Source organism: Hevea brasiliensis, chromosome 2 (assembly GCF_030052815.1).
Source record: "Hevea brasiliensis isolate MT/VB/25A 57/8 chromosome 2, ASM3005281v1, whole genome shotgun sequence".
In the NCBI taxonomy this organism is placed as follows: Eukaryota; Viridiplantae; Streptophyta; class Magnoliopsida; order Malpighiales; family Euphorbiaceae; genus Hevea; species Hevea brasiliensis.
Window position 1 is genome coordinate 107,154,199 of NC_079494.1, and position 24,369 is coordinate 107,178,567.

General features: G+C 34.2%; 1 protein-coding gene, 1 long non-coding RNA gene and 1 other non-coding gene across 3 annotated transcripts; all 3 read right to left on the reverse strand.

Annotated features, from left to right (window-relative positions):
- Window positions 1-1,308: 1,308 nt before the first annotated feature.
- LOC131174461 (uncharacterized) lies at window positions 1,309-3,150 on the reverse strand. The gene is made up of 4 exons (XR_009144770.1): window positions 2,869-3,150; window positions 2,609-2,766; window positions 2,102-2,160; window positions 1,309-1,527 (listed from the first exon to the last, which is right to left on the reverse strand). It is a non-coding gene; the product is annotated as an uncharacterized LOC131174461 (long non-coding RNA).
- A 4,902-nt stretch (window positions 3,151-8,052) lies between these two features.
- LOC110638943 (uncharacterized) lies at window positions 8,053-24,267 on the reverse strand. The gene is made up of 9 exons (XM_058143148.1): window positions 23,887-24,267; window positions 12,131-13,188; window positions 11,230-11,391; window positions 11,025-11,151; window positions 10,822-10,873; window positions 10,604-10,721; window positions 9,817-9,879; window positions 8,620-9,084; window positions 8,053-8,513 (listed from the first exon to the last, which is right to left on the reverse strand). Exons 1-9 carry the CDS (start codon window positions 23,906-23,908, stop codon window positions 8,136-8,138), a joined length of 2,445 nt encoding a protein of 814 aa, XP_057999131.1. The 5' UTR covers window positions 23,909-24,267; the 3' UTR covers window positions 8,053-8,135.
- TRNAG-GCC (transfer RNA glycine (anticodon GCC)) lies at window positions 10,469-10,539 on the reverse strand. The gene has a single exon. It is a non-coding gene; the product is annotated as a tRNA-Gly (tRNA).
- Window positions 24,268-24,369: the final 102 nt, after the last annotated feature.

The window sequence follows — 24,369 nt, forward strand, 5'->3', positions numbered from 1 at the left end:
AGGGACACCTGAGGAACCCTCTGCTCTGTTTTTCTTTGCTCTTCCGCTGTCATCTCTAAAGATAATCGATCTCAATCTGTCTAGCTCGGTCAACCACCACATCAAAAGATCGACGACATCCTGGCCAGGTTCGCATATCTCCTGTCAAGCCCCTTTAGGAATCTTTTCACCTTCATAGTCTCTGTAGATACTGCTGTAGGGGCATATCTGCTCAATTCCAGAAATTCTGTAGCATATTCATCTACAGACCTGCCATTCTGTCTTAAGGCCTCAAAGGCCCACTGCTTCTGATCTCTGAAACTTTCTGGCACAAACCGGTTGATAAAAAGTTCCACAAACTGAGCCCATGTCAAACCCTCCATCCGGGGTAACACGTAGTCATTCATCCATTGTCTAGGCATGGGTCCCATGACGTCTTTGCATACACTCTATCAATCTTCTATCGATCAGCTGTAATTACATTCTGCCATCTGCGAGAATCCAAAACCGATATGCATCGTCTGACACATCATAGGTACCAGGCACCAACTTCTTGAAATTTATGATCTGTTTGTAAGATTCCTCTCTTGGTGCGGTGGACTGCTGCTGCTGTGGAGGGTGGACCATATACTGCGCCATCATGTCGATGGTTCTCTGCAGACCAGCTAGAGTAGCTGCCATGGGGTCCATGGGACCCTGTGCCATGAAAGATCGTTCTGACCGTGGTAGTCGCTCTTCTACTTGAGCGGCTCTAGGCCTCCTACCCCGCCTCCTCGGGCGGCGCCTCATCTGTCGACACCTCGTCGGGCACATCAGTTACAGTGCGATGCGGCTCTCACCTTCTACGCATTTTCCTGAAATTCAGCAGCATTAGCCCACAAAATTCAAAACTGCACATTGCACAGCTCTATAGACTCATATTTACATACAATATATGAAGCAGAAACTAGAAGCAAAGACGACAATGCAAGACGAATATGGACCCTATTTTTCCGCATGTGACTCCTATTAGACTTTTCCCAACACTTTAGACAACATTCCCTAAGAATCTGGAGCCTAAGCTCTGATACCACATTTGTCACGACCCAACCTATGGGCCGGACCAAGACTAGGACTCAGGCCAGCCTAAAGCCCCCGAGGCCCGTAGTAAGCCTAACTGTTCATTTACCCAATGCTGAGGCCCATTTGGGCCCAATTTCAAGAAAACAAACGGACAGAGTCCGGCCATAAAATGGACTTACCAACGGAGAGTTTTCGACTCACCCGACCTGTAAACACAATATATAGTCATTTGGGGAGCTCAGCTCACCCTCCACATACTCATCAACATAAAATAAATGGGAGCTCAGCTCCCTCATCCAATCCATCAAACATGCATAGCATATTTAGTTTACAGGTCCAACATGATAATAATATTACAGACCAAATTCAAATAATTACTGCTAACACATGCGGAAATTCTAGGAGTAATTAAAATTACACAATATTGATAAACAACCTGCGAGGTAGAAAAGCAGATTAACCCAGAACAAAATATCCTCCTGTGGCCTGTAAAAATTTTTGAACAGGAGTGAGCGTTCGACTCAGAGAGTAAAATATCAATTTTAACCATAATCTCTATAACTATCTATAACTAATGCACCCTGTAGAGTGAAATGCAACATCAACATCATATTCACATCATAGCATCAAAAAGGTAATTTGGAGCACTCACACACCCTGTAGCATCAATCATAATATATTGGGAGCTGATCCCCTATACAGCTCTCTTAAATCCAACCTGGTGCCAGCGAAGAACTCAAGCCGGACTTTCGCAATAAACCAAATCGAGGGTCCCAATGAAGAACTCAAGCCGTGACTACCCCTCGAAGGAACGGGTCCCAAATAAGAACTCAAGCGTGACTACCCCGCCCTATCCATAGTCCACACCACATCACACGCACGCCAACGCATACACTGCTCCAAATTACCACAACAACACTCATGGCACATTAACAGTTATGAATGCAACATAATTTGTGCCTAGAGTTTAACTACATAAATATATGCATATAAGTGATGCATGGGCATGCTGAACATATAATAATATCGAAATTACAATTAAAATTAATATTTTACTCACAAACTTGACGACAAATTACTGTGGCGGCTGGGCGGAGGAAGAAGGCTGTCCCGGCTCACCTGACAATCATATTACAATTATTTAATACAATCTGACTCAATACAAACAAAGAAAAGACCAATTACGTCCTAAGTCGTGCCGAAAATCCGGCAGAGTCTCCCCTATACCTAGGACCTACCCAACCTGCAAAAGGGCTAAAAATGCACTTCTATACTCACAATCCATACATCAACAGTTCAATCATATCACACAGCCCCTCCTGGGCCCATCAAATCAGTCATTCATCACAATACGCAAAATTTCAATTTTGTCCTTATTATAGATCATTTTTGCAAAAATTGCTCAAACAAGCTCTAAAAATTATAAAACTTTGCCCCGCGGTCCTTAGCAATATTACTAAGCTATTGCAAAAAGAATCGTAATTTTCTAAGCTACCACGAATATTTTATGGATTTTTAATCCTATTTAAGCACTAGAAAATTACGTAAAAACAAGGTTCGGGTTTACCTTTGCCGATTCCGACTTCGGGAACGCGCTCGGGACGTCTGACAATGGGGGGCTAGCCAAAACCTCGGCCCAATTCGGAGACTTTTCCGGTAACGGGTCTGTCTGGCCCGAAATTTGCAGACTCGATCAACTGTCGAATTTCCGCGAATCGAGAATACCTACACGAAGCCCATAACACGGGGGTTAGTACATAAATTTTTCAGAATTTTCTAAGCTCATTTAATGCTCGAAAATACACTGCGAAGTTCCGTGGGACCCACCGAAAAACGGTGTCGGAAAAATTCGAAATTTATGTCGTTGCGAAGCTCTCGACGAATGGAGCGTGCTGGTGGCCTCGGTTTTCTCGTGGGATTCACGGTTTTCGAGAAATCTAGCCCGAAAGTCGAAATGGGCTAAAATCTTCCCGAGCTAAAATCGGACAATCCGCTCGATGGATTTCGGCGTTCTTGGTGTCTATGGAAAGCTCTCGCCGAGTAGATGATTTTGGACACAAGACCCGGTCCAATTGGTGGCCGGATCGGCCGGATTTGGCCGGGGAAGTCGAAGCGGCGCGGCGCGCGCAGGGGGCGTTTCAAGCGCGATTTTCCGGCCGTTCGGGCGGCGGCCGGCCGGCTGGCTGGGCTGGGCTGGGCTGCGGCTGGGCGGCGGCTAGGGGCGGAGAGGAGAGAGAAACGAGAGAGAAAAGAGAGAGGGACGACGCGCGCGGGAGAAGAAAAAGGAAGAAGGAAAAGGGCCGGTCCGATTCGACCGGTCCGATCCGGTCCGGTTCGATTCGGCCGGTTCGATTCAGGATACAAAATTTTGAATTTTTACTCTGCCTCGGGACCGAAAACGAGGTCCAAAAATTCCGAAAAAATTCCATAAAACTCAGAAAAATACGTAGACTCCAAATATATTTTTAGTTTTGCCACGTGGTCTTTAAATTAATTTTTAAAAATCATCAAAGTTTATATTTTCGGAAAATCGAACCCGATTTTTAAAATCCGAAAAATCTCAAAAAAATTCCTAAAATTCAAATAAAATTAAAATACCAAAAATACTCATAAATAATAAAATTTTGGGGTGTTACACTGACCACAAAAGTCTCAAATACATATTTGACCAACGTGATCTTAATCTTAGGCAAAGGAGATGGGTAGAATTGCTGAAGGATTATGATTGCACCATACAGTATCATCCTGGAAAAGCTAATGTAGTGGCTGATGCTCTAAGCAGGAAGTCTTCTGGTAGTTTAGCCCATATATCTACCAAGATGAGGCCTCTGATTGGTGAATTACATGAGTTGCTAGATCAGGGAGTAGAGTTTAAAATCATAGCTGGATCATTCTTAGCACATTTTCGAGTTAGGCCTATCTTGGTTGATCGAATTAAGGCTGCTTAGAAGAGGGATTCTCAGCTGTGTGTGATTATAGATAGTATTCATCAAGGCCAAGCTCAAGGGTTCATGTTGAATGATGATGGAGTTCTTAGTTATGGCACTAGACTTTGTGTCCCCAATGTTGATGAGTTGAGAAGAGAAATCATGGAGGAGGCACACCATTCTGCTTACACAGTACACCCAGGTTCAACTAAGATGTACCGTGATTTAAGGGAGCATTATTGGTGGGGTGGCATGAAGAGGGATGTTGCAGACTTTGTTGCTAAATGTTTAACTTGTCAGCAGGTTAAGGCAGAACATCAAAGACCATCTGGGTTACTTCAGCCATTGCCTATTCCCGAGTGGAAGTGAGAGCATATTGCCATGGACTTTATTGTGCGTTTACCTAGTACACGAGGTCGTTACAATGCAATCTGGGTGATAGTGGACAGATTGACAAAATCTGCTCATTTCCTTCCTGTGAAGACTACATATGACTTTGCTAAATTTGCACAGTTGTATATAAACAAGATTGTTAGTCTTCATGGAGTTCCAGTTTCCATTGTCTCTGATCGTGGTACTCAGTTTACTTCTCTATTTTGGAAGAAATTCCAAGAAGCTTTAGGAACACGAGTAGACTTTAGTACTGCTTTTCACCCTCAGACGGATGGACAGTCAAAAAGGACTATACAGACATTAGAGGACATGCTTCGTGCATGCGTTATGGATTTTGGTGGCTGTTGGGATCATCATTTGCCTTTAGTGGAGTTTGCTTATAATAACAGTTATCAGGCAAGTATAGAGATGGCTCCATATGAGGCATTATATGTTCGAAAGTGTAGATCACCGGTTTGTTGGGATGAAGTTGGAGAAAGAAGGCTTACTAGACCAGAGTTGACACAATTAACTTCAGAGAAGGTTCGACTAATTCGTGATCGACTTTTGACTGCTCAAAGTCGATAGAGAAGTTATGTTGACCCTAAACGTAAAGATGTAGAATTTATGATTGGTGATCATGTATTTCTGAGAGTTTCGCCTATGAAAGGAATCATGAGGTTTGGGAAGAAAGGGAAGCTTAGCCCTCGTTTTGTTGGTCCATTTGAAATTTTGGAGAGAATTGGAGTAGTTGCTTACCGTTTAGCCCTTCCACCTGGTTTTGCACATGTACATCCAGTTTTCCATATTTCTATGCCTAGGAAGTATGTACCAATCCATCTCATGTTTTACAACCTCAAACCATGCAATTTAGGGATGATATGTCATATGAGGAGCAACCAGTAAAGATTTTAGATCGACAAATTAGGAAACTCCGGTCTAAGGAAGTGGCTTTGGTCAAAGTCTTGTGGCATAATCACTCAAGTAGTGAGGCCACATGGGAGGTAGAATCTGAAATGCGAGCCAAATATCCTCACTTATTTGATTCTTCAGGTTAGAATTTTGTCTATTCAGATTCGGGGACCGAATTTTTTTTAAGGAGGGAAGTATGTGAAAACCCATATACATTTATTATTTATTATTATTTTATTTTAATTAGCTAACAATAATTTAATATATTTATAAAAATATATATATTTTACTAGATGGTCTGCTTATTTATTTTTAGATATATATATTATTTTTAAAATTAAATATATATCTGCAATCTGAACAACCCAGTTCAATGATAACTCTTATCCCATTCTACACCTAATAGAACTCTTGAAATATATATATACCCTAATCATCTCTTCTGCTAAACTTTGCTCTCAAAACCTGTTTGTCACCTCTTTTTTTTTCTATCAAATACTCTCAACAGAGAATCCCTAAATTTTTACTTCTCTATTCATCACATTCGATTCTATTTTCAAGGTAAAAATTCTCATTCCTTGTTCAATAATGGGTGAATCTAATTTTATTTTCTTTTCTTGATCTGTTACAACTACTCTATATATTTATTTTTTTTGATAATTGATATTAAATTGGGTTGATCATAATTATTATTAAATAATAATTAATTATTATATATATATATATATATATATAAATGTATAACTGTTCGTCCAGTCCCATCGTCACGTCCCATTCCATTCATCACGTTCATATATATATATATATATATTATTTAATATTTTTTTTCTCCTTTTCTTTCTTATATTTTGGGTGTGTAGGAGATTTGAATATTCAATCAGTCAGTTGAAATTGTCTCTCTTTCATTGAAAATAACTATTGTCTTCGAAGTTCCAGGTGAGTGGTAATTATAGTACATGGCACCGTTTTAATCCCTTTTAAAATTTCTTAGCATTAAGTTTGTTATTAAATGAAATTTTAAATTAATATTTTAACAATTATTTTATATATGATTTTCTAGAGTTTTATTTTAATATTGAATTTTATTTCGATTTTGATTAAATAATTAATTTTGTCAACTATCTCTGCATTAGACCCATTAGGATTCCAGGAACAGGCCTTTAATGTATTTATATTGATTGATATTTGACTATAAAATTTACCGATGTGTTACTGAATTGATTTGAGATTGATTTGATTTTATTGAATTGATTTGAGATTGATTTGATTTTATTAACTCTCTGAAACTATTGAAATACACTATTGAAATTGCACTATCAATTATTATTTGCTATCTGAAATTTTTTATTGATTTTGATTGATTTGTACAAATTGATTTTCTGTTTTGAATTGGTACCTGTGCCCAGTATCTGTTTCTGTTATCTGGCCCCGCCGTGTGGACTATCACGGTATTAGGTTGCATTGTCGAGTCATGCATCATTGCAGTTTATGGTTTGCATTAGTATCATATGCATTGATATCTGTGAAGGAGGAGGAAGGTAGCTGATATCTGGTAGCACGCTTACCATCTGGCCTTTGGTGATGTGGGGTATCATCACCCTGGTGCACTGTACCATAAAATTTTTATTGAATGAATTTTCTTTTATATATATGTTTTATGAAGTTATTTTATTAATGATTTTGACAGCATGAGCATGATTTTATTGAATAGAAAATTTATTGTGAAATTAATCAAGCGTCTGCCTGTTCCTATTCCGTTGTGTGCTATAATTATCATTCACTGAGCATCTAGCTCAAACCACGTTTTCTGTCATATCTGCTTCAGATCGTAGAATTCGCAATGATCCAAATATTCACCATTTTCGAGAGAGGACAACTTTGATTTTGTTCTCATAGTATGCCCGAATTCGTGTTTTCTGCTAATAATTAGTTTAGTTTATTGAGCAGTTTAAGTTTTTATTTGAAATCTGTAGAGACTCCGCAGTTTACCTATTGGATATTTATGATGTTTATTCAGCATTTTGTTTATTTGGATTTTGTCTATTTTTTGGGATTAGTAAGTGACAATATATTCATTCAAGATACTCTAATAAGGCTTGCATGATTTAAGAATATTTAAATTATGCGCCGGTCACGGTACAGAATTTTGGGTCGTGACATGCATAATGTAAGGCAGGTAATTTAGGACGCTTAGAAGTACTGTTACTGTGAAATCTTGAAACGCTTACCTGTTGAATTTTTTTGTTGCATCGGTTTTCTTAGTTTGTGATGAAAATTTTTACTGTGTCCTGTGCTTTTTATACCTTGCTTTCACATCTTCTTTGTTCTCCCTTGAGTGGGTTTGGCTTCAAAGATAAACAAAAATCCTATCAAGTTCCTTGCTCTGTCTCCTCCACTGATGGATGCCAAGTGCCAACTGCCAATGAAAACTATTTCATCATTTAGAGGTGGCTGACTCGACTCATATCATGCATCAAAATTCCAGTCGTCTTCTGTTTCCCACATAATCTTTGCCACAATCCAAAGCTCTAATTTTATTTTATTTTATTTATTTATTTATTTTTTTTAACTTCAGAGAAAGTGAATTTAACGAGTAAACTTCAAAATTGGGGAAAACAGCAAGAGCCATCAAAGCTCAATAAATCAGCATCACGTTCAGCAGCAACATCATCATCTTTGCTCTCAAAAATCAAAGATTTAATCGCATCAAAAATCAAAGACTGACGGATTTAGTCTGTGTTGAGACTTTTTTAAAGATCATTCGGCTTAACTTATGAGCTTATAAACTTTTTTTTCAAGATTTAATGATAATTTCTTGCTAGCATTAGAAAACAACACACAAGGCATACACACTAGCTGAATAAGGATGATATGGTTACTTAATTAGGAGGATGCTGCTTTTGCAGCTCTGTATTTGGCTACAAGAGACTTTCCATACTCAACAAGCTTGTCGACTTCTGGCATGACATCCTTCACAGCAGGATGAGAAGAGAAGGTGTCAGCCCATTTTGCAAGACCTGGAGTCTTTGCTTCATCTAGCAGCTTCACTTCACTCATCTTCTCTGAGGCTCTTAACCACCCCAAGTAGCAACCAAATGCTATGTCAAGGTACCCAATTTGGCCTCCTCCAAAGAAAGTTTTCCCTTTGCTAATCTTCACAAATGCATCCTCCAGCAGGTCAAGCCCTTCAACTATTGTCCCTATAACCTGATCTTTTGCCTCTCCTTCAGCAGTTGAAAGGATTCTCAAATTTGGAAACCACTGCAAAAAATCAAAATAGTTCAATTGTAAGCAGAGAAATGAAGAATAAGTGCATGTTTGGATGAGCTGCTGAAGCAAGATCTTGCAATAAAATCTTGCAATATACCTTCTCATCGACATAGGCGCCCCAAAATTTTGCAATAGCACGATCATATGGATCAGAGGGAAGAATAGATGGACCAGAAGACCAAGTCTCATCAATGTACTCTACAATGATGAGAGACTCACAAATAGGCTTGCCCTTGTGAATGAGAACAGGGATTTTCTTGTGGACAGGATTAGATTCAAGAAGGAGCTGACTTTTTGATCCAAAAGTTTCCTGAAGAAACTCATAATCAACAGATTTGATGTTAAGGGCAATTCTTGGCCTCATAACATATGGGCTAGGCCATGCTCCTAGAAGCTTGAGCTCAGTCCTGGCCATGGCTGTACTGTGAAAAGCTTTTAGGGAAGCAGATGGGTTAAATAGGCATGGAAGGGGAGGTTGGAATAGCGTGTGAAAAAGGTGGTAGGTGTTTAATATGAAACAAGATGGTATACTTGTGGAATTGGAAGAGCAGTTGGCCTCTTTTATGAGAATTCATCCGACAAGTTCTGGGCATTTATGCACAAGTCATTGAAGTGTTTTCTGTAGAACGAATGATCTTGGGGATCTAAAGTTTGACCCTGAATTTCCATAACCACAAATATTAAATCTCTTCAATTGTGGTTGATATTTGGTGATAATTAATCCTTAGAATTAACTAATTCATAACTTAACAATATATTTTTTTTAATATTATAGCAATTTGAAAATTGCAAACTCAATGCTTAATTGCTTATAAGCACTTCATGCTATGAGCACTCAAAATTAAGATAGTTTTTGATAAAGATTAACGATGATAATTATTACTGTTATAATTTTTAATTTTTATTAATATTATTTAGATACTTAAAAAAATTATATAAATATTTTATTTCATTGATTTTTATATGTTTAAAGGGTAAATAATTAGATTAATAATTATCTTATTTAAACATTAAAACTCACCAAAATAACATTTAACTTCCCATTAAACACATTAAATTTATCTCTCTAATCATCAAATTCTGTGAGCATGACTAATAACAGCATCCTCTTTTATAAGATAAAAATATACTTCAAGAATAATAAAAAAAATTTTATTTTGATTGAAATTGTTTAAACATATTTTTAAATATTAATTAAAATGATTAATATAGTTATATTATATAACAACTTTTTAACAAGAAATGGGAACTCAATTATTGTGAAGGATTTATAGATGGTCCACCGTCCATGTACCAGAAGACTAGTCGTGTGGCCGGCGGCGAAGCCAGGGAATCTTTTTAGACCAATTATAATACACTAAGAATATAAAATATATAGTAAATGTAAATAATATATCTGGTTAAAAAAAAATAAATAATATAAAATATTAAATTATAAAATTTTTTTATCAATACATAATGAATTATATAATTTAAAAAATAAAAATCAATCAATATTAAAGTACCATACTCTTATACTATTATATGACATAATAGTATAAAATTAAAAAAAACAATTATTAAAATTAAAAAGATAAAAAAATTAAAAATTTATAAAACAATTAAATATATATATATAAATAAAAAATAAATATACATTTAAGTTAATTTATCTAAAATTTTAAAAATCAATTAATAAAAAATTAAAGTTAATATACCCACTAAAATTTTTTGAAAATATTGGGAGGGTTAATAATGAAATTAAACTAAATAAACTATTTTTTTTTTACAATATAAAATAAAAAAAAATATGGTTGAGGGTTGGGGGGCAACCCGTAGGGCCCCCCCTCAGCCCTTGCGTGTGGCTGAAACTCAAACAACAGAGCACTGAAATTGCGTGCCGTGATGGATTTTATTCATTGACTTCTGTGGTTACTTCTGTCATAAAAGGGAAGAAAATAAAATATTGCACCAGCCGGGAATCGAACCCGGGTCTGTACCGTGGCAGGGTACTATTCTACCACTAGACCACTGGTGCTTTTTTGATAGGTTATGCAAAATCAGAATATTATAGGTATCATAATTCTCAGGATCTTTCTAACCCCACGAATCTGTGACGCATTACAGGCGGTGAAAGAATTGTTGATGGAAGATTGATGAAGCTCATGGTGACGGCCGGCCACCACAGCAATAAGAGTTGTGAGTTTAGAAGGATGCTTTCTGTTTATATAAACACATTACTCTAAAGTTGCACAAATTCTGGAGGCCTGTAAAATTGTAAGGTGGTCATGGACAAAAACTTTGGAAGACTTTCAGAAACTTTGATGAGATGAATAACATTAAGCCGAGCATATCAACAGTAGAAGTTGAACCTTGAAAAACAAGACACCACGAAATATATTAAACTAATTCAATTAAGTAAAAAATAAATGAAATAAATAAAAAATTTGAACACAAGGTATCCCACAGCATGCATGTGATCTTTATCTTCCATTACAATTTCAAATCTCGTTTTAAGAGTACCAATGTGAGAATAATCTGTGGGCATCTTTTTGAGCGCAATCCTCCATAAAAATAAACTACCACCATTAATAGTCTCAATCCTTGACAAACCAACAAAATTAGTTGCAACTTGCAAGCATTTGTTTTCCTTGAAAGATCAATCTCGGATTGGTTGTCAAGCTATTCTACTCTGGCTCCCAAAACCAGTATTTGGCTTTCTTCTTACCTTAGCTTCTATAATTTGGTGTGTCCAAGATTCACCTTCATCAGGCTTGACCCTGAATTCCAACTTTGCCAGGAATTTAAACAGTTCGCACCAAAATGCTGCAACCAATCGAATTATTTGTTGGTTCAGGACAAGGCTTGTGCAAAAATATACAAACACTACCTTAAAGATTACATATAAAGGAGTAAAAGAGAAGAATTTAGAACCAAAAGAAAAAAAAAAATCCTATGTTTCTAAGGAGAAGAATTTAGAAACATAGAATTCTATGAGCAGATTAATGTGGTAACGGGATTGAAAATTGTGATACCTTTATCATTTGATTGTGATAACGGACATCTTGGAAAATTAACTGAAAAAATGACTCTTAGAGAGGATGTTTATGCATGTGATAACAATAGTCCACGGTAATTCAGCTGCATCTGCCCTCTGATCCTTGTGGGATGCTACAGTGGGGTATCACATTATGTTGCCACCTGGGTGGAACAAAGGGTTATAACCACAAAAGAGAAAATCTCAAATACATCCACAACTTTACATCTAAAGAAATCATTCAACCTCATCAAAGTATTCTATATCTCAAATAATATTCCACCTTAACACTAGGCTGATATGATCATTTAGCTTTAACAAAAGCATATCGTAAATAATGACATCAGGACTGAGCATCATTACAACTCAAAATTGGCTGGCAAAGCAAACATGTTACGGAACTATGCAATAATCTTCCTATTATAGCATATTAAAGACAAAAGAAGCCAAGAGGAAAGCATTACCATGATTCTGAAATTGTTCTGAGAATAACACCTGATCATGCCATGCCAGCGTATAAATTTGTTTCAAATTTGCAAGCTCTTTCCCTTATTGTCAAACTAAAATATTGTAGGAGAAAACCCAACTATCAGTTTCCATTCCTGGCTTCATCCACCAGACACTTCTCTATTGCTTCATCACAAAGCTCAAGAGTGGTTTCCAAGTTCCCTTCTTCATAATTTATATCAACAAAAAGATTATATATTTCTGCATCAGCTACCAACCCTTCCCTTCTCATCTCTTCAAATAGCTCTCTTGCCTCCAAAAGTTTCTTCCTCTTGAAAAAACCCTTGATGAGAGCATTATAGGAACTAACCGTGAGGTTAAATCCCTTCTCAACCATTTCTTTGTGCAAAAACCATGCCTCTTTCATATTCCTAGCTTTACAGTGCCCTTTTATTAAAATGTTATATGTGTTGCTATCAGGGATCACTCCTTGAGCACACATGTCCCTGTAAATCTCAGTTGTAGTTCGCATATTATTTCTAACACAGTACTGCTTCATAATAGAATTGTAGGTAGTGGCATTTGGCATTATGCCCTTCTCCAGCATCCATTTTTGTAGCCTCTCACCCTCTTCCAGCATTCCGGACAAACAAAAACCATTCATGAGCACATTGAATGTGACAACTGTAGGTTGAAGCCCCTTATCCAGGATCTCACGCAGAAGCCCGTGTGCCTTAACCATCTCCCCTGTCTTACAGTAAGCATCCATCAATGTGGTGTAAGTGATAGTATCAGGATACATCCCTGCTTCCTGCATTTCTTCCATCAGCCTTATTGCTTGTAATATATTTCCCGCTTTGCAAAGGCCATTAACAATTGAGTTATAAGTGCAAATATTTAATTGAAGGCCCTTTCTGCACATCTCATGAAGAAGCTCATTCGCTGTGTCTAGCTCCCCACATTTACAAAGGCCATCAGCCAGTGCAGTGTATGTGACAACATTTGGAGTAAGCCCAATTTGGACCATCTGATTGTGAAGGGAAAAAGCTTTTTTCATCTCACCTGACTTGCAATAACCATCAGTAAATGCTGTATATGTAACCTCATCTGGCTCCAACTCTTTTTTAAGCATTTCATTGAAAAGTCTTTCTGCTTCCACCATCTTTCCCGTTTGAGAGAGCCCACAAATAAGAGCAGTATATGCTACAAAATCAGGAACAATTTTCTGAGACTCCATCTCATCAAACAACTTATATGCAGCTTCGGTATTACCCATTTTACAGAAACCATCAATTAGAGTTTTATATATCACATTATCAGGATAAACTCCTTGGTTAATCATCTTCCTCAAGACCTTCTCACCTTCAACATCCAGGATGAGCAATTTCCTACTAAGGCCGGTAGGGAATGATAATGTTCTGATAGTTAAGTTAGAAAAAGGGGATACAAAAAGAATTTTCCATGATTAATTATAAGTGTTACGTAATGTGAAGAATGTGCTGATAGGAGTCAATCGTAAAGTTAGAATTCTTGAAGTAATAGAACTAGTAATCAAGATAAAAAAAAAAAAAAAAAGGAAAAGAAAGTTAAAGTTGATAATAGGATGGACATCCTTGAAAGAAAAGGTGTAAGGGTGCGACAGGACTAAGATTAAGGAATAGGTACAGCAGGTTGAAAGGATATCAATAATAGCAAAAATAGGAAAAGGAAGTGGATAAGATCTAAAGGACAAGAAGAAAGCTTGGTAGAGCTAGTTATAATGATGAGGATAAGAAGGAATAGGTATGCTAGGAACACACTAAGAGGTTTAAAACAAGTTATTATGAGATGATAGACTAAAGGAGTAGTGGAGCCTCGATCTAAGTGCCAATGTGTCAGAAGTAGGCCACATACTAAGAAGCTATAGGAAGAAGTCTAGATATTTCCATTCCAGAGAAGGAGTGGAAAACGATAAAGTTGCATTAATTAAGTTGTCAGGGAACCTAAACACTTTTGTCACCTAGAAGGAGAGACCCAGTTCACTTTCCAATGTTGATAAATGATACACTTGGCCCTTGGAGGGGACTCTACCTGACTAGTTACATAAGATGGACAGAGGTTAGTCTAAGTACCTTAGTAATGACACAAATATATTGGAAATTTGAAGTATCATGAAAGTGAGAAGATGCATTGGTACTAACCGTTAAGGTCAAAGGATAAGTAAAGGTTTCGAACAAGATGTATATGATAGGTGCTACAGGAAAGCTACTCATAGGATGCCTTAGGATAAGGAACATAAGTCATGTTTTTGGGAAACAGAGATTATTGAAACAAAGGAATAAGGACTGAAGTCACCAAGAGACACGTTAGGGCATAATAAAAGTGAGGTAAGCGCCAAAGTTGATTAAAGTTATTAGATATCAAGTTGAGAGTAGCGGAGTTATAATGAATACTTGAGATGTCAGAAAAATGGTCAATGAATAGCCAAGAGATAAGAGCATCTCTAGAAAGAGATGATGACAAATAGGACACTATAGTAGATTCAGAGAGCAGTAGAATGTCATATATAATATACGAGGAGTTTGAAGAATAAATGTTTTACCAATCTCTGCATAGCTGGAGGAGTAATGATTGCACTTGTTCTAATGATCTTCTTTTTCTTATCTCTTGTTTATTCGAAAATTCGAGGACGAATTTTTCTTAAGGGGGGAATAATGTAACAACCTAAAAAAAAAAAAAAAAATTTGCAGAAACTTAAAACAAAGCAGCCCCCCCCCCCTCCCATTTTCGTCCAGCCGGCCAGCATCAGTACCGGTGAGGTACCGCCGACCTTCCCCCATGTTGGAACAACCACCAGGCGGCGGCAGCAGCGAGCAGGAGATAGCAGAAAGAGAGAGAAGGAGAGAGGAAAGAGAGGAGAGAGGGAGAGCGCGCGCGACCGAGGGCCCGACTTTGCGGCATCACCCCGGCTGACTTCGGCGGCCATTCCCGGTGATTTTAAGTGCTACGGACTCCCAAGATGATGAACTTTCAGATGAGACCAGTGGCACCCCGTTTGGTGGCCGGAGGAAGGAGAACCGGTGAGGGAAAGTTGGAAGAAAATCATATGGGTTTCTCGGTTCCGGTCACCTTTTCAGCGATCCAATCGTCGGATCAAAAATCCAAGGCCTCCGATGGACTCAGGACGATGAGATCTTCAAGATAGGACTGGTCCCGCTCTGATTGGACACCGTTTGAAAAAGCCGATAATCGGACGGTCCAGATCGCTTGGTGAGATTTTCGAACTTTTTCGATTCCCAAAATTTAAAAATAATTTTAGGATAATTATTAACAAAATTTAGACTTTATTTAGGTGCGATCGGATCGAGGATGACTCACTGGCGCCGAGACCGCATTTTCAGCCAGATCCGACTGCCCGGCAGCCCGTCTTAGAACGTAGTCGATATTACAGTCAATCCAAGCATTTTCAGATGTTCTGGACGCGTTCTAAGTGTCAGAATTGACATAGGTAAACCCGAACTCCATATTGCTCATTTTCGACTAATATCGATTTAGAATAAAATTCATAAAATATTCGTGGATGATCGAAAAAATTATAATTCCTTTTGCAATAGCCTTATAATATTATTAAGGACCGAGGGGTAAAATTTTAGAATTTTTAGAGCTCGTTTGGATAGTTTTTGCAAAAGGGCTAGTTATAGGGGTTAAATTGTAATTTTTTTTGAATTGTGGTTGTTGACTGTGTGGATGGGCCCAGGAGGGGCCTTGTGATGTGATTGAGTTGTGATTGTGTGATTGGCAGATATAGAAGTGTTATTTGAGCCTTTTTTGCAGGTTGGGTAGGTCCCAGGTATAGGGGAAACTCTACCGGATTTCCGACATGAATTAGGTTGTCTATTGCCTCTTTAGAGTTTTATTTTGACTTAGTACTAATAAATTTATAATTTAATTATTAGGTGAACGATGTTAGCTATTCTCCTCCATCCAGCAGCCACAATAGTCCTCGGTGTATAGTGAGTAAAATATTAATTTTAATTATAATTTCGATATTATTATATGTTCCAGCATGCCCATGCATCACTTATAAATATGTATTTATGTAGTTAAACACTAGGCACGTTTTATGTTGCATTCATAATTGTTAAAGTGCCATGGATGTTGTTATGGTAATTTGGAGCAGTGTGCGTGAGTTTGCGTGCGTGTGGTATGGTGTTGGCTATGGACAGGACGGGTAGACACGGCTTGAGATCTTCGCTGAGACCCAGTCCTTCGGGGTAGACACGGCTTGAGTTCTTCGCTGGGACCCTGATTTGTTTTATTAAGCGAAAGTCCGGCTTGAGTTCTTCGCTAGCACAGGTTGGATTAAGAGGGCTGTATAGGGGATCAGCTTCCATATATGTATTGTTTGACCTTATCGAGTGTGTGAGTGCTCCAAATTGCCTTTTTGATGTGATTTATATGAAATTTGTGACGATGTTGCATTTCACTCCACAGGGTGCATTAGCTTTAGATAGCTATAGAGATTATGGTTAAAATTGATATTTTACTCTCTGAGTCGAACGCTCACTCCTGTTCACCTATTTTTCCAGGCTACAGGAGGAGACCTTTTTCAGAATAACCTGTTCCTTTCCTCGCAGGTTATGGAGAAAATTACTTAACGGTATTATTATTGTCTAAATTGTAATTTAGAACTCCGCATGTACTAGTAGTAGCATTAATCCTGTCAGGGACTGCATGAATTTAAGTTTTGGTATTAATAAATGAAAATTTTTTTTTTAGAGTTTTAAATAGTTTGTAAATGATATAACAGGGTTGAGCTGGGCTCCCCTAATTTTCGTTTCTAATAATTACTGGGCTAAGTTGGCCTAAAATAAAATTATAACAGTTTAATTTAAATTATTTTATATGCATATTGGGCCTAAATTATGGGTCTAGTCATGGGTTGAGGAATAGTTAGGCTTACTACGGGCCTCGGGGGCTTTAGGCTGGCCCAAGTCCTAGTGCCGATCTGGCCCATAAGTTGGGTCTTGACAAAATTGCTCCACAATTTGTTTAAAATGAGAGTCTCTAAAGATTAAAAACCGGGCTAAACTTGCACATACACAAATGCATATTCATTTGTTCTTTTGTTACTTGTTCTGTATATGTTTTTCTTACCTCAGTAATAAAGACCAAACTTGGCTATTTATAAGTCATGATACATTTTGGCCAAATGCTGTATCACTTTATACATGTAATTATTAAGAAGAGTTACATCTCTTAATGTTGTTACATATTTTAATCAATTTATATATGTAACTATTAAGAAGAGTTAAGTCTAATGAATCAAGGTTAATCCATATGGGTGACCTAAACCATATTTTCAATATCTTCCACTCATATATGATGGGTCAACTCATTTCAAATTTTATAATTTCATCATTCACAAATAGACCATGAGATCAGTGCATACTTCGAGAGCTTGGTTGCTATATACCTATTAGAATAATATAGCATCTCAATTGATGGAGCTTAGAATAGATATAGTATGTAGCACCCTAGATCATTTATTACATTCAAATATCTTCCGATTTATCTCATTCATATACATTGAGTTCATATTTATGTTTACATTGCAAATATAAACACAATTGATTGACCTATGAACACAGACTAATGTGATAATTTTAATGATCTTTTTTTTTTTTTCACGATATTCTCAATCTTAATTTAACTTGCTTTTCTATGAATGTCCCTCTAGTTAGAATCTTTCATAGTTATTTGGCAATATCTTAAGATAACAAGTATTAAACTAAATCTCGAATAATTGATTAGAGTTATGAGGCTACTAGGTAAAGATTATAATCTTTATGGTCTCACATAATACTAAGTAGATATCACACTTGTATTCTCCTTGATGGACACAAATCGCACATGTGGTATAAATCACATACTATGGTATTTACTCCTTTTCCATGGAGGAATGCCTTTATTAAATGCCATGCAGATGATAGTTCAGACACCTTAATGTCTAACTTTGAGTTCTCTTGTCTATTCTTTCACATCATAACTCACATATGGCGTTCAAGATAAATAATGTGACTCAAATCATATATGATCAATGCAATTACTTAGCATACAATGACCCTAGTTCTTTGTCTCTTTTCCAAAGCGACATTTTACATTATAAGCTTTGAGCTCTTTATATTATTATCACATAAATAATATTAAACTTGTAACTGTCTCATCTTCATCCACCATTTAAGATATGGAGGTGATTGCCTGTGTGAGAAGGCTAATTTTTTTATTTGTCCGACATACTTTTTAAGTTCTAATATATGTTCCAAACATATATACTCACATATGTATATAAATATACAAAATAAGTTGGGTATATGAACATGTTTGGGAAAAATATAATATAAGTACATTAACAACATCTAAGCAAACTCAAAGATTTAATATGCCTATTGTAAAAATTTTTTACAATAGGTTACTATATCATATACAGATGAGCATTTTTGTTCATCTTTTTTCTTACATCCATGTTTCTAACAAAATTATATCTAGTATCAATATGCTTTTATATACCTTATTTCTTGTAACCATATCTCTAACAAAATTATATCTAGTATCAATATGCTTTTAGATGCCTTAGTATCCTCTTAACTATTTTCCAATGTTGATGTCCTTAATCAGATTGGTATCTACTAACCTACTCAACAACATAGCAGATATAATAGTATTAGCATAGGGGACTTTTCTCATTGCTCTCTTTTTGGTAAATCAACCAATTCACATACTTGGTTTGATTTCATAAAATCCACCTCATCTTCTATTGCCTAATTCATTCATTCTTAGCAAGGCATATGAGGCTATTCATCCTTGTTAGGGCATATGAGAGATATACTTATTATCACCTTTTTCTTTATCTTATGGAGTAACTATAAATACTGCCCCTTCAATCTTAAAACGACAATGGGAAACATTCATACGACTTGATCATCGTGATTAATATTGATAAATTGACTCTTCAATGTTTATGTTACTCTCACTAAGACAAGCAATTTAAGATGGATTTATTACAGGTTTTATTTCGATGGCAATTGAAACTTCTTTCATTGTTACTTAAAATACTCCTACTTGGAGAAAAATCCATTTCAGGTTATATAGCGGAAGCAACTTGGTTCATAATTTCATATAGAGATAAATCTTGACCTATCTCGCCCTATCGAGGAAAGTCATTCTCTAAGAATGTGATATTTAATAATTCAAATTCAGTTACCATGCCACTATTTTGTTTACCTATAAAAACATGTCTTTTTGAGAAGGATTGTGAATAAAAACAACACACTCTTAAGGTTTCAAAACATACTTAAGACAGGTTTTCTATTATTTTATACATATATGGAGTTATTTTAACTAATTTGGATGGAACTCGATTACGGACAAATGCAATATATTACCCCAAATAGGTAATACATAAATTAAGAGTCTCTTATTCTTTCAGAACACATGGAATTATCTTATTAATATCTGAATATAAACTAATATGAGACAATATGTAATAAATCCTAAATTCATATACATAATATCCTGTATAATAATTAATTATGCTAACACTTATTCCACATTAGACTTAGAATTAAAAATTTATTATGTTCCCAATCATCATCTAAAATTCTAATGTATCATGAGTTTAACGTAATTAATTATGCAAAGAACTATAATATTAAATTATGAAAATTTAATATTAAGCAATAATATATTCAATATCTAATATTAAAATATTTAATAAGACACACATACACATGTCTTATATGAATAGTTATTTACATATAGATAACCTTCTTAAGATATTAGCAAATATATATATATATATATATATATATATATATATATATATATATATATATATATATATATATATATATATATATAATACCACAAGTGAAATAGAACAACAAAAATCTCATATTCATATCATATATATATTCACATCAAATAAATAATTTTTTTTTAGTCTCTAATCAAATTAGAGATATAAAATTGTAAAACAAATTTAGAAGCTAAAATTAATTTTCAATGAAGTCGATTAAAACAAATTTTAATTGAATTTATCAAAATATTAATTTTAGATTGCCCCATGTAATTTTAGAAAATTATTTTTTCTAAAAATTAAATGAATTAAACACTTTTAATCCCATTTCCTAATCAATTAGGAATATTAATTCCAAAACAACTTTAGAATTAATACAATTAATTTTAATGAAATCAATTGAAACTAATTTTAATTGATTTCATCAAATTTATTTAATTTGCCCAATTGTTTGCCATTTTTAATCTTAGAAAACAATTTTATAAAAATAAATATTGAATTAAATAATTCAATTCAATAAATTCTTTGTTAAATTTCCCTTTAATTAATTTTAGAATCTAATTTCTAAAATTAATATAGAATTAAACAATTTAATTCTAATGCTAAATAATTTACATGCCACTAATTTTAGAATCTAATTTCTAAAATTAATATAGAATTAAACAATTTAATTCTAATGCTAAATAATTTACATGCCACCTTTTATTAATTCTAGAAAATAATTTTCTAAAATTAATTCAAAATCAAAATTTGACTAAAATTAAAATTACAAATTAATTTGAATTAAAAATTTAATTCAAATTTTAGTCTAATTAGGATTTTAAAATTATATTTCTAATTGAATTAAACTATTTAATTCATGTCCTATTTAAAATAGGAAAAAAAAATAATTTTATTTGAATTAAACATATTTAATTTAAATCCTAATCTAAATAAAATTAAATCTGTAATTTCATTAGTAAAAAAAAAAATTATGGTCAAATGGCAATATTGTAAATTGATGAAAAAGAATAGTATGAAACATCAATGGCAATTCTGTAGATTCTTGAAAAAAAAAAAAGACAAAGTTAATAATGGCAGACTAGTAATTTCATTAAACAACATGGGCAATAGGCTACGCCCTTTCTTCCTCTTCCTTCCATCGAAGAACCATGATCTGCTGGACATCCATACAATGCCAGCATAGATGCAAGCATCACCGGCATCTTCTACTGGCTGAAAACGATTTTCAAATCACAAATTTTAGTCACCCAATGCACAGCGCCACCACCAACAGGACGTCCAATGGCTGTCCGAGACCATCGGGCACCGGTGCTCGTTTGGGACAGTTAGTATCACTAACGTCCTTTTGACGCTACTACTAGTTCCTTTTAGATTTTTCAGGTCATGCAAATTTATTTTTTTAATTAAAAAATAAATCAAATATTCCAAATTTGAATATCAATTTTCAAGATTCAAAATCTTTCAGAAAACTCATATAAAAAAAATAAAACTATTCTAAAACGATTCCAGATAGAGGAAGAATTTGCGGAAAGAATATAAATTGTTATCTATATGAATTTGATTCACAAAACAACATCAATTTAAAAAAATAATAATAAAACATGCTATAAAGAAAAATATACATGTTAATTAAATTAAGAAACAAATATTAGGGCTTTGATACCAATGAAGAAAATTATAAAGACTTAACAAATAAATTCAAATACATGAATCCTAACTCATATTCATATAACCCTAAAATCTTTATCATATTTGTTTCACTAATCTACCATATAATTACATGAATAATATACAATTTATAAATTAATTCACAGTCTAGATGTATACATTATTTATAAAAATAAATTACTCCACAACTTGTTTAAAATGAGAGCCTCTAAAAATTAAGAATCGAGCCGAACTTACGCACAGATAAATGCACACTCATTTGTCCTTTTATTATTCATTCTGTATGTGTTTTTCTTGCCTCATTAATGAAAATCAAACATGACTATTTAAAAGTCATGGCACCTTTTGATTAAAAGTTACATCATTTTATACATGTAAATATTAAAAAGAGTTACGTCTTCGCATGTAGTTACATCTTTTGATCAACATATATGACTTTTGGATTTTCGTCATATTTTGGCAATGTATACTACTTTTTATACGATTATTCTTAGTTCTGATTTCAAGTTTAATGAATTCGGATTGATCTATCTATATGGGTAATTTAAATCATATTTCCAACAAAAACAATGATGGGTTTCCCCAATTTGTAATTTTTCATAAATGATGTTTTAATTTCATAATGGGTATTAAATTCATTATGAGCAATTAAGCTAAGAATAAACAAGAGACGTACGCTCTTTTATTTTTTTGGATTTAAAGAATTAAGTAGAAATCTTGACTATTGAATACATTTTCTCTGCCAGATAAGAATTTGTCATAAAAAAGAATGAACTAATGAGGATTAGTTAATATAGGAAAAAAATATAAATATCAAAAAGAATAATTTGCTTGCGAATTCATCTAACTATGGATAGGGCATTGATGATAGCTTATGTTATCCAACTAATAATCTAATATTATGTGTGCACATTTTCATTTTTAAGACCATATTAATTTTTAATAGTTATAAAAAATTATAATTATAATCAATAAACTCTCTAAATTAACACTCATCTTTGTTTAAATATTATTTTAGGAGACAGAAGAAGCATTTTATTTTGAGTTATAACCTGCATTTTTACTAATAGGATTATTGTATCTATTTATATATTACTATGTCTTTAAAAGTCCATAGTGACATTAGTAACATGTTATGTATATGGATATGGCTAGTTTTGCAGGGTTGCGTAGAGCTATGTTATGTATAAAATTGAGCTGGATTTCTTTGAATATTGTATGCTTCTATAAAATCGAGTTGGACTTCCCTGATATAGGTTATCTCTTGATATGCTTGTGTCAACTCTATATTCTACATGGTAATTTTTATTTTATTAAACTCTATATTGCACTTTACTATGTTTTTGAAATAATTATTATTATTGTTTATTCTTACATGATTTAGTGACTGAAAATATATTACTTATTCAACGGAGCTAAGTTCGAGTTCCTATTCTTTCAATTACTGCTAAAAAAAGAGACAATTATTATTATTATTATTATTATTAGAAAAGTATGTAACTAGAGAATGGCCAGAAACTAAAAGAACCCAAAATAAAGTTATTTTAGAAGCATTATCTAAACCTAGATATGTGGCTCCAGTTAGACAAGTAGAACATGTTAAGCTAGAGGATAAAAAGAAAAAAATGAGTAGACCTAAATTAACTTGAAGGACACTAGTACAACATGACCTAGAAACATTAAACATTTCTGAGGATTTAACCCAAAATCGTTTAGAGTAGAGAAAACGAATCTATATAGCCGACTCCAAATTTTTGGGATAAAGGTTTATTTGAGTTGAGTTGAGTTTTTATCTAAACCTAATTATACTTATAGAACTTCTTCACATTTGTTTCCTATTGCTATTAAAATTGTTGTTTAAAAAAGTATTTTTTTTTTTAAATATATTAGTTAGAGAATAGTAAAAAATAATTTAAAATTAAATATGATAAGTTCTTATTATTAGAATATTAAAATAGTAAAATTATTTATTTAAAGTTACTTTTTTTCATAGCATATAAAATATTTTTTTTTTTTTTTTGAAAAATAGTTGTTCTTAAAATTTCAATACCAAACAAGTACTACATGTGGTTTATGCTAAAATCAAACCTTCATCACTGAGGCATAATTAATGTGTGAAATAGTTTTATTTATCATTTTGACCAAATGGATAATCTATGAGACTAAAAAGATAATAATATTCAGATAATCAATGTATAAAACTCTAAATCATCTCCTACCTATAAAGTGTAAATCACATAGAAAGGCAAAGAATCCTAAGCATAGGAGATGCTCTTCTTTAATTGGCATAGTATAGATAAAATAAGATCAATTTCTAACCCAATGGATTAAAAAGAATGTCCTCTTGCTTAATGTAAGGAAGGCAATTTACTGTGAAATCTTGAAACGCTTACCTGTTGAATTTTTTTGTTGCATCGGTTTTCTTAGTTTCTGATGAAAATTTTTACTGTGTCCTGTGCTTTTTATCCCTTGCTTTCACATCTTCTTTGTTCTCCCTTGAGTGGGTTTGGCTTCAAAGATAACCAAAAATCCTATCAAGTTCCTTTCTCTGTCTCCTCCACTGATGGATGCCAAGTGCCAACTACTAATGAAAACTATTTCATCATTTAGAGGTGGCTGACTCAACTCATATTATGCATCAAAATTCCAGTCGTCTTCTGTTTCCCTCATAATCTTTGCCACAACCCATTCAGTTCAAAAGCTCTATTTTTTTTTTTTTTTTTTTTAACTTCAGAGAAAGTGAATTTAACAAGTAAACTTCAAAATTGGGGAAAACAGCAAGAGCTATCAAAGCTCAATAAATCAGCATCACGTTCAGCAGCAACATCATCATCTTTGCTCTCAAAAATCAAAGATTTAATCGCATCAAAAATCAA